The 14,790-nt window shown below is 32.9% G+C and overlaps 1 protein-coding gene across 1 annotated transcript in view; it reads right to left on the bottom strand.

Moving 5' to 3' along the window:
- Fhos (Formin homology 2 domain containing) overlaps nucleotides 1-14,790 on the bottom strand; it is a 174,443-nt gene that overhangs the window by 31,891 nt on the left and 127,762 nt on the right. Inside the window, exons 11-12 of the mRNA XM_018548389.1 lie at nucleotides 9,043-9,101; nucleotides 1,553-1,620 (exon numbers count right to left, since the gene is read on the bottom strand). Of these exons, the coding sequence (XP_018403891.1) occupies nucleotides 1,553-1,620; nucleotides 9,043-9,101 (127 nt within the window). The remainder of the gene's footprint in view (nucleotides 1-1,552; nucleotides 1,621-9,042; nucleotides 9,102-14,790) is intronic.

The following is a 14,790-nucleotide window of genomic DNA, read 5'->3' as shown; positions in this document are numbered from 1 at the left end:
CAAAGTCGCGGGCATAATGGAAAATCTACGAAGTTTGATTAAACCCCCTCGTTTCCAAGGCGCCGCGACGCCGACGCCATGGCCGTTCGCGATCTAGTCGGACTTCTCTAGGATTCGCGTATACTTTGGTATTCCGTCGTGTTTCCCCTCTTCCACTTCTTGTTCCGCCAACCGTGAGGCGGTAGAAGTTTACATGGGACTTAGGCGCGACATAGACTCGATTAGCTCGACGGATTAAGAAGCGAAATTGAACTCGTACCAATGCGTTTCCTCAATTTATGTGCCGCGAGAGAAACTTGAAACTAGCCGAAAGGGGAAGCAAAGTGGAGGTTCGCGTTGGGTATCCGGTACCTCGTGGAAGCAATTATGAAATATATACGGTTACACGACGCGACGTCCTGCGACTAGATTAGATACGGAGCGGACGTGCAATTGATTTGCGCGACGGTAAATTCGATTAGCTGTACGGATTAACAACGAAGGATGTGCAAGAATATGAGGGATACATGATCGTGATGAAGGTTGAAACCCGCAGCGGCAATAATCGGAAAAGGGAATAAGATCGTTAAGTGTGCGAGCAAGATTTAATTAACTCTTCGTTCTCTATCACTGCAGGAACAAAATTAAAACTTAGTATTTTCAATAATTTCAGTCTTTAGAATTATAGATAACAGCCAAACTACGCAGATAAAATGGCTTGAAAAGAAAAAGAGGAAGGAGAAAATGTGTTTATACGATAAATAAGTTAAACGTTTAAAATATAATGAATTAAATAATATTTTGGCAAAAAAATTTGATAATTGTTTTGATAAACGTGTTTTAATTTACATGCTAGTTTTTATACATGTTGGAATCTTTCTCGACAAAAACGATCATCGATGAAAAAAAATCATTCCTGAAAATGGATAATTATTACAGAGATAAAAAAATAGTTAGCAAAAATTATTATATAATAATAATAAGATTCCAGACAAACAATATATTTATATCTTTGAATGTTAAACATTTAACAACAGAATTACTTTTAATAATTTCGTTTTCGTATTCAACTGTGATTGTTCAATTTTTTTAAAGCTTTAAGATTTATGATCTCTTAAAGCAAGATTAAACCTAAATTTATGTTTTTCAATACATGCTTCTGTAAGAAAATATCATGTTTAGATTACTAATGAAGCAGTGACAAATTATGTTATAGAATTTTATATACATATGTGTGTATGTGTGTGTGTACCTATTATTTTCAAATAATTTATAAAAATAGATATCTTTATAAATTTAAATCACCAAATATTTAATTAAGTTTTTGATCAAGTTGTGTTTTTTGGAGAAAGGAAGAAAAAACTACGTGTCCCCTATAAGGAGTAGAGAAGATGCATTTACTCGAATGCAAATATTTACTCGTCATGCAAGTAACTTCGCGCAAAAATATCCGCTCAGCTTCATCGCATATCCCGCAACTGCTCTCTTCATCCACCCCAGTCCCAGCATACATTCTTTCCGGCCTTCTCGCGCGACCCCGCTCATTCTATCTCATCACAAATTGTAAACCCACCTGAAAAATCTGCTTGAGGGAGAAGAGAGCCCGTCGCAGCTCGCGGCCCTCGCTGTTCAGCAATTTTTCTGCAACAGACAAGCAACACGCAACCATTTATTATAATAATACCGCATGCACACATACACGCGCGCGCGCGCGCACACGTCGTCCTCGTGGACGCACTCGCGCACATTGTTGCTGGGGCCCCTTTTTGCAAAGGACCCCATTTTCAGATCACGGTACTTAAAGCGACCGTAATGAAGAGGCCGCGTTTACCGTAGCCTCTTCCACCATGGCAATTCCATGCGACCGCGCACGCGTGCACCGCTAATTTGATATAAATTGCCGTCAGATTATTGAATTTGGCCCTCGGGCGAGACCGAGAACCTTCATCGTCCGAAATTAATTTTAGTATCACCAAACGAAAACAACAGGATTAATGAATTAAGTGTGGTGTCAATGCTAACCCAGGAAGTGGAGAAATTTATCATGAGGGATTAATGTAAAAACGTTAAGTGAATAAGTATAATAATTGTTACAATTGATGTCACTTTAATAATTAATATTTTTGGCAAAAATTTCTAAATATATATTTTCATTCAAACGTAAAGACTATCAACATAAAATCAATACGCTTTAGAGAGAGTTATCTTATTCTATGTAAGTTTTATCCTCAATTATGTTATTTATTTGTTATTCTCTCAATCTTCAAAATTATTTTATTCGATCTATCTCATCATTTTTGGTAAATTTAATCCAATAACCAAATAATTCATCATATAAATAATTTGTTAATTTCTGTAAAGTTTTCTCATATAGTGCTTTTACGACATTTTCTCGATGTGCAGTCGATATTGAACAAGGCGAATGCGCAGATATTCAACACGCTGCCGTACTATATTCAATATATCCTCCGTTCTCTCAAGAGGATTCATGATCCCATTGAGAAGCTCACCATTTAACTCTGCTCTCTCACGAATGGATTTATTTATCAGATAAACAATCGAGCAAGCACCGGTGTGCAATTAAACAGAGGCTCGTAATTAAGTCCCATCAATTTTGCACGTTGAATTCTCGGTCGAAATCTCCATTTCGCGCGTCTCCGCATCCGTTTTTTCTCTCGCCATCCAGTATGCGATCCTCTTCCAATCATGACCCACCGGTTCACCGTATTACTAATAATTGAATTTCATCGGCGGTGCGACAGGACAAATTCAATTTGCCGGCCATACCGGAATTTTCTGATTCTACTGGAGAAGTTCACGGATAGTTTGTCAGGATAACGAAAAAAGGAATGAGTCCAGTGAAACGTGTTATCGTACAAAAGCGCAGAACCGCCAATATGCTGTGAATATATGCAGTGGGAATTTTACCGGAAACAAGGCGAGAAAAGTTGGACATGTCGGTACGATATATTATATACACGAAAGGCAGTTTCTGTTTGCACCCTTTGATAAGCACAATTTATCATTGTTCTCTTTCTTCTCTCTTTCTATTTTTCTTATTTTATTTTCAAGCTTCATACAGCTTGATTAAAAATATAATAATTATCTAGTATATAAAATATAAAAAATATATAAAATAACACAACATAATGTATAAAATCCATCATTCTTTATTGTTAATTTTATTTATTCTTTTTAAATGATTTTTTTAAATGATTATTACTGTCAATCACATTTTAATTTTAAATTTACATTAATGACATTTCAGTAATGAAACTTAATTTTTTGTCCAGAAGACTTTAATTTTTAAATATAAAATGTTTAATAATGATGTCATATAAATATAAAAGTTATTCTTCGTTTAACGTGGCCCCATTTCATTTACAATTTTTACGTAACTTCGTGACTTTTCGCTTGTCCAAGTTCTGCAATGTGGCAAACCCAATTCGCGATTTCTTTCGCGGAAAAGAAGGCCCGGTGCGACCACATAATCCACAGCTATCACGCGATCTCCAAATGCATAATGCATGCAGGAAAGAGAAGGTTCAAGGAGAGGAGTGATGGGAAAAACGAGCGAGAAAGAGAAAGAAGGAAGATATGCAAGCAAAGGTAATTAGGAGTTCGCTGCAGGGTAGTCGCGAAGGAATCGGGGAGAAGGATAAGGCGAGGAAGAGAGAACGAACGACGCGTCTTCTAAGAATAGCGGTTCCAAGGCCCTGGGGCCCTTGGTCCCTCCGTAATCAGTGACCATATAAGCAAAGGTCCCCTCTTCGACCCTTTTTGCTCTGTTTCTCTGTCTCCGCTTGGTATCTTCTTTTCGCTGTTAAGCAACTTTGCCGACTCCACCGTAATGCGCTATTGTCGCCTATATATCCCTTTTCGTTCCGATAAATTTAATTTTTAGCGTTAAGTGCTTTTTATATTATGTTACTATATGCAAATTAATTTTTACTAATTAATTTTCGGACTAGAGATTTAATTAGCTCTGACAGAAGAAAAAAAACGTTTTATGTATTTTAAATGTATATACATATACCCGCTAAATTTCTTTAAAAATATTCAAATATGATCCTATAATTATTTTTTAATTGCATACTATTTTAAAAATATTCAGCAAAGTGATATTTTCATGTAGATTCAAAAATTAGTATAATCAATCAAAATATTAATATAAGGAGGTATCTATATATTTATATATATTTAAAAAATAAATATGTTCACAGACATTTAACATTAAAAATTTATTTCATTGACGTAATCATTTTATTAATGAAATTGCGGCGACGTTTAAGAAATGTAATAATATGATAAAAAAATATCACAATTTTTCATATGGCGTGACAAATGTTATTACGTACTATTTTTATCTATAATTGTTTGTTTCATAAACGATGCCAATTGGCATGTAACATTATTCTAATATAAGAGTAGTAACGAGAATTAAATTAGAAATGTTTCAAAAATGTAAAAATATGAAGAATAATAAACAAGAAATTATAAATTTAATTTCACATTTTTTAAATTATGATACGTGCAAGTTAACTTTCAAAAACTAATAAAATAATAATTTGAATAAGGTTTAAGATGTCATAAGATTTATGTAACAGTAAAATAAAAATTAATTAAAAATTGTAATTTTGTTTTTAGTAATTTTTGTCTTGAGTTTAATATTTACCAGCAATTGTTGCGAAAAATTAAAAGAGTTCATTATTTAAGTTTTATATTAGTAAGTTATATAAATAGAAAAAATTAACATCTATTCTTACAATCAGATAACAATAAAAGGTCAGTTTATTAAAAATTTAGAATTTGCAAAAATTTCTATTTGCTACTAAATACTAAAATATTTAATCCATTTTGTGGACAACCTGAAATACTATTGCCAGATTGTTCAACGTGAGCGAAATCCGAATCCACATGTCGCGTGATACGTGAAAACGTGCTCTCGTGGCACATCTCGTGCTATGTAATGCGTCCGGTTAACCGGCTACCTGCGAAATATTTGTATGATCTGTTCGTGAGCGAAACGGAATAGTAAAATTATTCATCGTTACCGCTTCGCATAATGCAATACTTCGTGCTCATCGATGCAAGAGATGAAAGGCGATTAATAGATGCGCAATGAAATGCAATATAATATAGCACTCTCAAGAAAAAATGTGTTTAGACATATATATAACAATTATAATTTTAATATTTAGTGCGTATATATTTACAGAAATGCAATAAATTTTTCTTACACTCATGTGATTGTCAAAAAATTTTGTAAAGACGCGTTACAAACATTTATTTGAAATTAATTTTTTTCTACCTAAAGAAATCCGTAAACTCTTCTTATTTCCACTGCTTCTCAAGATATTTTTGTTCATTTGAAATAGCCTGCACGTATTCAAGCATAAATAAAATATTCGCGGGATATTCTTGCAAGATAAGATCGTCTTCCCTACTCGCTTTTCAAAGGTAGCTATAGGTCACATAGGAAGAAGAACAGAAGAAGGATCAAAATAAAAAAAAGACAGACAAATTTCACGAGGGCCGAGGTACACGAAGAACCGTTAAAATATGTAAAACGGCACGGTCCACTTTGTCTACCGCTCCTCCCTCTGCCCTTTTGAAACTTCTTTTTTTCTTGCTTATTCTGTATCTTCGATTATCTCCTCTACCGCCTTCACAAAGTTCAATGAACCAGGACACAGAGCCTGCAGGTGTACCTGACACACATCATTCGCAAATTTTGTTCTGTGTAGTATTTCATCTACGATACATTTTAGCAAAATTTTTATTTATTAGCAGACTTAACGTGTACATAAAATATATTAATATTGCTAATTTTTTTCCTGAAGTGAACATTAAAGATGCAAATTATTTAAGAGGACCGAGAGAAAAAAAATCAATTTTTTATTGCTTATTTTGAAAGTACTAATTTCTATGCAAGCCCAATTTTAAAATTTTAGATCTTAGAAACAAAATAAAATACGTGCCTTATCTAACTTTGTTCTACTCCACGTGCATATACAGTATACACGTGCATATACAACATATTTAAAAAACGTATTATACTTCCGCTATATATTTCGTACTTTATATCAATAATTTTGTAGTAAAAAAATATTTCTACACATTTCTAATACAAATGTTAACAATTATAACAATGTCTATTGCAACAAATAGCTTTGATAGCGGAACCAATCCCGTAAGGAATAATTTACATGGTGAAGAGGCGCAAGGAATATCTTTGCTTATTTTCAAGAAATTGATGTTAGCAAGTCAAATAAGCTCATCTGAACATCTTATAGAAATACTTTTCACTATAACGGAAATAATATAATAATCTTAATAGAAATAAATTTGAAATACAAGAAATAAGATTTTATTCACACGAACAAATTTAATCATAGCTCTCTCGCACATGTACATATACATATTTCAACATATCTTATTATATAGTTTCCAGATAGAAAACATCTTCGTAATAATAAAATTAATTAAGAAGTAAATCTTATTTAAATTATATTATTTATATACAATTTTTAAAAATTGATATAAATTAGAAAAAGATTTAATATGTTTTACTCGTTAAAATTTTAATGCATTATTTTTAAGTTTAATAATTTGCAGAATTATAAAGGGATAAATAAGTGGATTTGATAAAAATAAAAATATTGCAAGCTTATAAATAAAATGTAAGCTATTAAAGCCTGTTTTAAAAATGTAAATAGAACCCCCCACAGATTGTTTCTCTACAAATTGTTAAAGTACGTACTCGTAATTACAGTAATTCAGGCATAATAAGGTTTAATCAGAACGCGGTTATCAAAATAATCCCTCACACAGAATCATTTATTTCATAAAATTGATAAAACAATAATCATTGCTTATTTATTAAAAAAATTTGGTTAAGTATGCATTATGCGTAAGAAAAAGTGTAAAATAAATGCAATAGCTTCGAAAATCTCGCATGACACGTTTCAATTTTCTCGTAATATTCCAATTTGTTCCACTGTACGTCAATAAAAACGTTCAAGGTAATCATCGCCGAGAAAATGCACTTAGTGTCAATAAGAAAAGTCGAAGCTACGTATTGACTCATCGTATTCTTACAGAAATTTCAATAATGTTCATGCTACATTTTTAGTGTTAAGTACTTATGGAACAATCATATGGTAAGAAAACATGATTATTTCAAATTTAAAATGATTACGCAAATTTCCACAAATCATATTAGTTTTTTATTTCTTCTAATAAAGAGAAAAAGAGCGAAAGCTATTTCAATCATATTTGTTATATAAATATATAAAGCTATTTTAATAATATTTTCTAAACATTCTAAATATTTCAATTTTCAAAACATTACTAGAATAAGAAAATTAAGAATTTTTAAATATTTTCGTAACATATTACACAGTTTAGATGTATACATAAATAATTAGATATTTCTAAACTAGGAATCAATTGGTGGCGAAAGGATCAAGAAGAGGTGCGTATTTGCTGCTATTGTCGTAATTTCAGTAACGATTTTTGTAATGCTACGGGTAAAAAGAATGTAGAACGAAGGGAGTTTTTATTCGACATTGCGTGATTAAGTACCGTCTGTCATAGACGGTGATGGATGGTCGCTGAGCCACGATAAAGGATTAGCTTGATTTTCGCAGGTACAGGGTTCCGCACTCAACGGCATAGTCATTACTTTGCTAATTATCAACAGGCAACAGAGCTCATTGTTTACGACATTGTATAATTATGTCGTAGCTTATATTTAAAAACATTATATTTTGCTTAAAAACATATTATAAATTTAATTATGCGTTCGTTATTCATTGTTTCTGTAATTGTTCGCACAATTTAGATCACAAAAAATTTTTTAATATTAAAAAACTACTAATGTTTAAAAAATAAAAGGATATTAAAAAAGTGCCACAACTTTTAGTCACATTATTTCAATATAACTCGGCTGTATAATTTTTATGAATGTAAATATCTACGTTCCTATAAATACACTTTTATGATTTACCATACACATATATGTTTATCCAGCAGACGTCATCGATTGTACACGATGTCAGTATCACAATCAGTATAAATTATTCATATTAATGATATACGGTCCCTATACATTTGGATCTCTTCATGCTATAATGATTAAATGTGCGTGACTATTCACACACAAACATTGATTGGTCGCATTGTCACTATTACAGTTAGATCGCTATTGCTAGTGAACCAAAACAAGTGACCTCATAAGTAAAATAACAACGATTTAACCTAAAATATGTTCAACCTAAAATATATCTTGTCATAAAATTGTTATATATACAATTAAAAATAATATTAAGGAACAAATATTATTATAATTAAAAAGATTACTTGTATAATTTATTGAAATCTAATTAAAAATAATTTTTTATAGGTTTTATTCATAGGTTTCTTAATTTTAGTAAGTTAATTTTATTAATAAAAATATTTTTACACGTTGTTTGTTTATAAACCTTTTCAGTTTCTAATATTAAATATTTAAAAAAATAGATCTCATATTATAAGTTTTAACATATTCATCGATTTAAAATTTGTAATTAATAGAGATAATTATTTACTTAATGTCTGTATATTAATTTACAAAACCTAGATTTATAGGTTACTTTTTATTCTTAAAATGCATATTATATAGATAATTATCAATAATTCTAATAATTTTAATTAAGCAAAATTAGAAGTTGGTAAAACAAGATTATTCAAATGCCCGTAAGACATATTAATTTCATTTAGTCTCATTCTCTGTATAGTCATCCTCCTCCATCTGATCATCATTAGCAAAACTCAATGCTTCGCAGCATCAACGTTACAGTTATAAGCAGAAGGTCACCGTTGTCAGTGAACCGAAACAAGTGACCGAGTAACTAGAACGAGACTCGACCCGACGCTGCCAGTTAAGGGTCGAGGAATCAGCGCGCGTGGTCGGCATGGATGAGCCATCCAAGTGGATCGTGGGAGCCCGTCGAGATTTAAATCAGAAATCTACGATGAGAGAGAAAGAAAGAGAGAGAGAGAGAGAGTGATGGCACTCACCTATGATGGTGTGAACCCTCACGGACAGTTGAGTCCTGAGAATGATCGCGTTCTTCCGGCTGCAACAAAAAGAATAAACAATGCGACCGATTAGTATATGTGCGTCGAAATGTTGATTGCTGCGCGAGTTACATATTAATATGTTATTAAAGATACAGAGGTGGAGAAGATGAGAAAGGCCTATTGCCCCACTGAAACACGCTATTATTCATCCCGTCGTGGATGAATGCTAATTAGTTATGGCCGCGAACTAATCGCATTTTGTAATTACTTAATTAGAGCTCGGGGAGTCCTTAATCCACTTGCACAGTATGCGAACCCTAACAAATATGTTTTTATGGTATGTTGTATGTACACAAATTTAGATTTATAAATTTGCAATTATAATGCAGTCTTTGTTCTGACATAACACAATAACCTGGTAACGCAGTTATTACCATTTGTTCCTTGAATCAACTAAGTAAATAATTAATGGCTCATAACGTTATCCATAAAGCACAAAAATCAACATAATTTAAACATAATTTCTCATCGTTAAGATACTCAAAATATAATTACTTTGAAAAATTATCTTAAATTTTTCAAAAAGTTTAAACAGGTACGATAATATATTATATTAATTAAAAGGCTTGATGTAAAAAGTAATCAACTCCATTTTTTCTTTTATTTACAACTTTTTGAACAAAAATCGGCCCTTTCTTAACATCCTCCTTTAAAAAAATAGAGCTGTTCGGTTTTTACATCGAGTCCTTCAATTGTAATAGTGTAAAAATTGACTTAAATTAATATAACCTTATTAGGCAATGTGATTAAAATGAAATTATAAAATATAATTAAAATTAGGAACTTTTGTGTGACACATAGTATCGACTACGCATAAATTCTGTCCTAATTGCCATACAACTAGACAAGCTAATTGGCTTTCGGTGCGAAACTTCTAGGGTGGGTTATTCCATGAGCGTCCCCAGAAGTTCCCCACGGAATAGTCAAGTAGCGACGAACCCATCATATGACAACTGTAATGGAGTTCTCGTGAGCGTACCAATTCGCAAAGGGAAACGCTCATCGATTTTGGTGTAAATGCTGCTTCACAACAACGTGCTCCTATATATAAATTGGGTTAGAGAGGCGCAGCTTGACTTCCATGTGCATATCACCTTGCCTTGAACGGCGCGAACTTTAAGGCCCTGCGAACCTTCCCACGCCACGTCGTTGAGAAACCGCGACGACCGTATAGACAATGGCTTTTAGAAAAAGAGGGGGGAAAAAGAGGCGACGAAGAGTTGTCGGTATAGCGGTGATGGTGGTGGCGATGGTGCGCGGAGGTAAAAAAAAAGTCGGGTATACGCTCGTTAATAATGTTTCCGCTCGTTAAATGAGGGAGTCAGAATGCGATTAAGCGCCCTGAATTTCCCACGAATAATGGCGGCCGTAGCAGTATGTTAGGCGACCCCTCCCCCCCCCTCAAATGTTAGCAAAGGGCATGAATATAGAGTGCAAATTTTAAATACAGTATGATAAAATAATATTAAACGTTTTAAATAAAATTAGGACTAAGTTGATTGATTAAATTCTTCAGATTCCTAAATAATACAGAAAAATCAGAAAACAAAAAATGTTTCATGGTAAAAAATATAAGTATTTAATCATAATTCCAAGCATTTCAGTTTACTCTTGGTAAATAAAACAGCCAAATTCTATAGATATAAATACAAAACTGTAAGGTATGATGTGTTATGGGTTATTACAAAAATAAGTAAAATGAAAGAAGTATAAATAAAAGATAAATTAATTTAAAAAAACTAATTTAATATAAATAACATAGCCATTTTATTTAATGAATTCACTTAAATGTATAACATAATGGTATAAAGTAATATGTAATTAAATAATGGAATGTTTTGATATCTAATTAGAAATTTATTTTTATAGTAACACACACACACAACACACACACACACACATACACACACACAACACACATATACATACAAAATTGTAAAATATATATATAGAAGGGTTAACTCAAAATAAAAGAATTTATGATAATATTCCATTATTATAATTCTTTATAAAATTACATTATAGAAACAAATAAGTTATTTGTCATGTATAAGGGTTCATAGAGAATATATAACAGTAGTCATGTTCTCTAATGCAGTGTATATATATAGTATTTATATATATTAAGAAAAATATCGAATTAAAAATGGACGAATCAGAAGATTCTGATTGTATCAATCCTGTTACCTCAACTATAATTCCAGTACATTTCATCAGAAAATTCTGATCCTTCCGTTTTAATCAGAATTCAGATTAATCCAATTAAACATTTCTGTTAGTGTAAGAATTAAAATATTTTGTTGTTAAAAAAAAATCGTCTGAAATATTGATCACCTTCTAAGATTAAATCGTAATTTTTTTCCCCTTTCAACTTTGAACATTGCAAAATGCTCGCCCAAGAACATTCTGTTCGATGCAGCGCACCGAATGATATATCACCATGCAGCAAAACAAGCAGCCGCCGCAACGCGACGTCGTTGCTCCAATGGCAACGACCGCAAAGGGTTAACAAACTCCAAAAGCAAAGGTTGCACGAATAAATTAAAAAGTTTCAGGCACGGGGCCAAGTTCAATGCCATAATATCGGCTAGGTATGCATGTCCCGTTTCCTCGTAAACATTCAACCATCTTTTGCTCCTACCGAGTCGCAATAATTTCTTTTGCAGAAGTGCAATAGCAATTTACGATTACCTCACGATAAATATACAGCAGAATGCTTTGATGTCGTAAATGCCGTCTTAATCCTTTCGATCTTGCAATTCAATTGTCATGTCGCAATGATTAAATACTTGTAATTTAAAATGAAATTTCAGTTTCGTCATTATCAGCTCCAACCGAAATTAAAAAAAAAATTATTTAACAGCAATTAATAGATAAATGATTTACAATATTCATACTTTATAAATACATTAAAAATTTTTAATTCAACTTATTCTTATTTTTCGTTGAAAAAAGTTAAATATTGTAACATTTATAAGCCCAAGAACTTTGAATCTTATTTAATCAATTTTATTTTATACATACTTGATTTATTCAGTCACTAAAAAGTGCGCTCGATTGTCGATGTTTTTGCATACACAAGAGCGCACGCGACGATTCAAACCTTCTCAAAATGGAACGTCGTAACTTTCTTGAGGAAACAACAAACAATGTCATAGAACACGGGAGGTCGTTGAAATCTACCTGAGGAGAGCTGGAGGAACCCTCATGCAAATACGATTTACCTCCAACGTAGCTACCGCTAGTCTGCTATAGCAGCGAGTGCACCCTCGGGAGAACGAAAGCGAAGCCGGGTAACGTTCCCGGCAAATGGAATGCAAAATCCTGGACGCTCGTGGGAACTTTGTCGTCCGTGCCATTGGGCGACGAAAGTCTCCGGGGTCGAAACGATTTCCAATCTCTCTTAATGGCACATTAATCGTAATTCCCCGGACGAAGGGTGGAGAGCGAAATGGCCGTTGTCTTAAATGCGATAACTCTGCTCGGCTGACAGTTTTCAATTGGCGAACAACGCACTTATAGCCGGCAAAGTTGTTTCCAATACCTGTTATCGATACTTCGTCTTTTATCCATGCGCTCTTTAATTCAAAAGTTTGTGCATCACGAAGTTACGAAGCGGACGAGCGCTCGTCGGGGATTCCTGTACCTCGATCGAGTATGAAATTAAAGATGTTCGCATTGAAAAGTTTACGGTAGCAGAAAGTGAGCTATAACTGAGGTGTTAATTTTCGCAAGTAATATTTGAAAGATTTAATTAATTAATATTATAGAAGATTCACAAACATGCTTGTAAAAACATCAAATTTAGACAGTTGTATTTATACAGTGTATATATATTTATAAATAATACACTGTGTCTATCAGAATTTTGAAAATGCTTACTATCCATAGTAAATTTTAAGAACAAAATAATTCATTATTCCAGCTCACAAAAAGGAAAAAGGTCAGATTTATTGATGAGAAAAGGAGGAGGAAGCAGGAAAAGATATGGCGAAGTATCGTATCATTTAGGAATGATACGTTAGGACGTGGAATTCGTCAATTGCGATAAAGATTAGTGAATGAAGATTAGTTACAGAGAATCCACCTGGATTCGCCTGAGAAGAACACGATGTGGCCAATACTAACCCGCCGCGACTTCTTCGCTTCGTTACGCCTCGAGATACTCGGTGATCTCGATTCTGCTCTCGGCGAGAGCGATTACGAAATGATATGATGCACGTGCGAGACTATCTTCGAGTAAATTTTCGAATATACATCTCCCTCGAGAAGTTATATAAGATAAAGTAACAAAATAAAGTCGCAGTTGCCAAGAAAAAGACGACTCACCCACGCGACGTGACTTCAAAACAAGCGCATTTCTCTAACGAACTACGAGATGTAATAGAGAGTTACTTGAAAGAAAAAAAAATCTGCGACAACTTAATGAGTTGATTAATGTTACTAGGTAATTTAGCAGAAGATTCCTTGTAAATTTTTCGATAATTTATCAAGACATACTAACATTTGGTAAAATATCAAGATGATGAGAAAATAAACACAGTAAAGAAATATCAAATATAATAGAAATATGAACACTGCAATGTATTTATTTCTGCCTATTATCTCATGATGTTTCAATCTTTAACTATTATGTTTTTATTATTATATAATACTAAATACGTTATATTCCATTCTAATTGTAACAAAAAACATCATTGTATTTTTTATCATATAACGTTTACAAATATCTAAGTTAGTAAATACTATCACTATACTTTCAATAAAAATTAATTTTATGCAGTTTCGCTTATGTACAATAGAATGTATTAATATAAATATACATAAAATGCTACATAAAACGCCAAATTTACGCCGATATTTTCCCCTCGGTATAAAGCACTGTCCGTTGTTAACAAGCACCCAAACAGCTAATATATTCCGGCAGATCCTCCGAGGTCATGCACGAAAAGGGTGTGCGTAAAGTGCGCGCGTGTTGGTCGATTAACGGTTGTACAAATAAAGCTCGTCGGCGATTGTGTAACGATACTAGAGACGAAGCTTAAGGTCAGGTCGCTCTCCCCCGGTTGAAGTCATAAATCACTTAGGAATTAACCCCTCTAATTGGTCCGCCGGTATTTAAATCGAACGCATACATGGGACTGCATGCGACAATACGGATATGGAAACGCGCATACATCGCGACACACGTTCTACGACTCATCTTATGCGTGTGAATCGAGTCGAAGCCGGGCAAAGCAAGTTGCCACAAGCATTTGCGAGCGAACGCGATTTTCGCAGCTTTCTGGAATCGTAAAGCTAATTAGCGCTTCTAGCCATTCGAGAAAAAGAGAATTGTTACAACTAACGGAAATGACATCTAAATTAAGGCAATGCATTCCATAGTATTTTCCAACATGAAATTGTGAAAAACACAATATTTATGATAGAAAACACTGTGCAAGAATTAAATTGTAGTCACTATCAGTAAAAACCGCCTACCAAATAACAATGAAGATTTATTAAATTTATTCATTAAAGACAAGCATAAATGCAAACTAGAATATTCTAAAATTACAAAACTGCAAAGTGTTTTAATTACAATTCCTTTAGATAACAATTATTTAAATGCAAATTTTACAAATAAGTTAAAATTTTAACACTTAAGTGTCTCAAACGTTCTCTATAAATATAAAGTTTAATTAA

Source organism: Cyphomyrmex costatus, unplaced genomic scaffold (assembly GCF_001594065.2).
Source record: "Cyphomyrmex costatus isolate MS0001 unplaced genomic scaffold, Ccosl1.0 scaffold123, whole genome shotgun sequence".
NCBI lineage: Eukaryota > Metazoa > Arthropoda > Insecta > Hymenoptera > Formicidae > Cyphomyrmex > Cyphomyrmex costatus.
The sequence above is the reverse complement of the archived record's forward strand: the minus strand, read 5'-3'. Positions and strand labels throughout refer to the sequence as shown.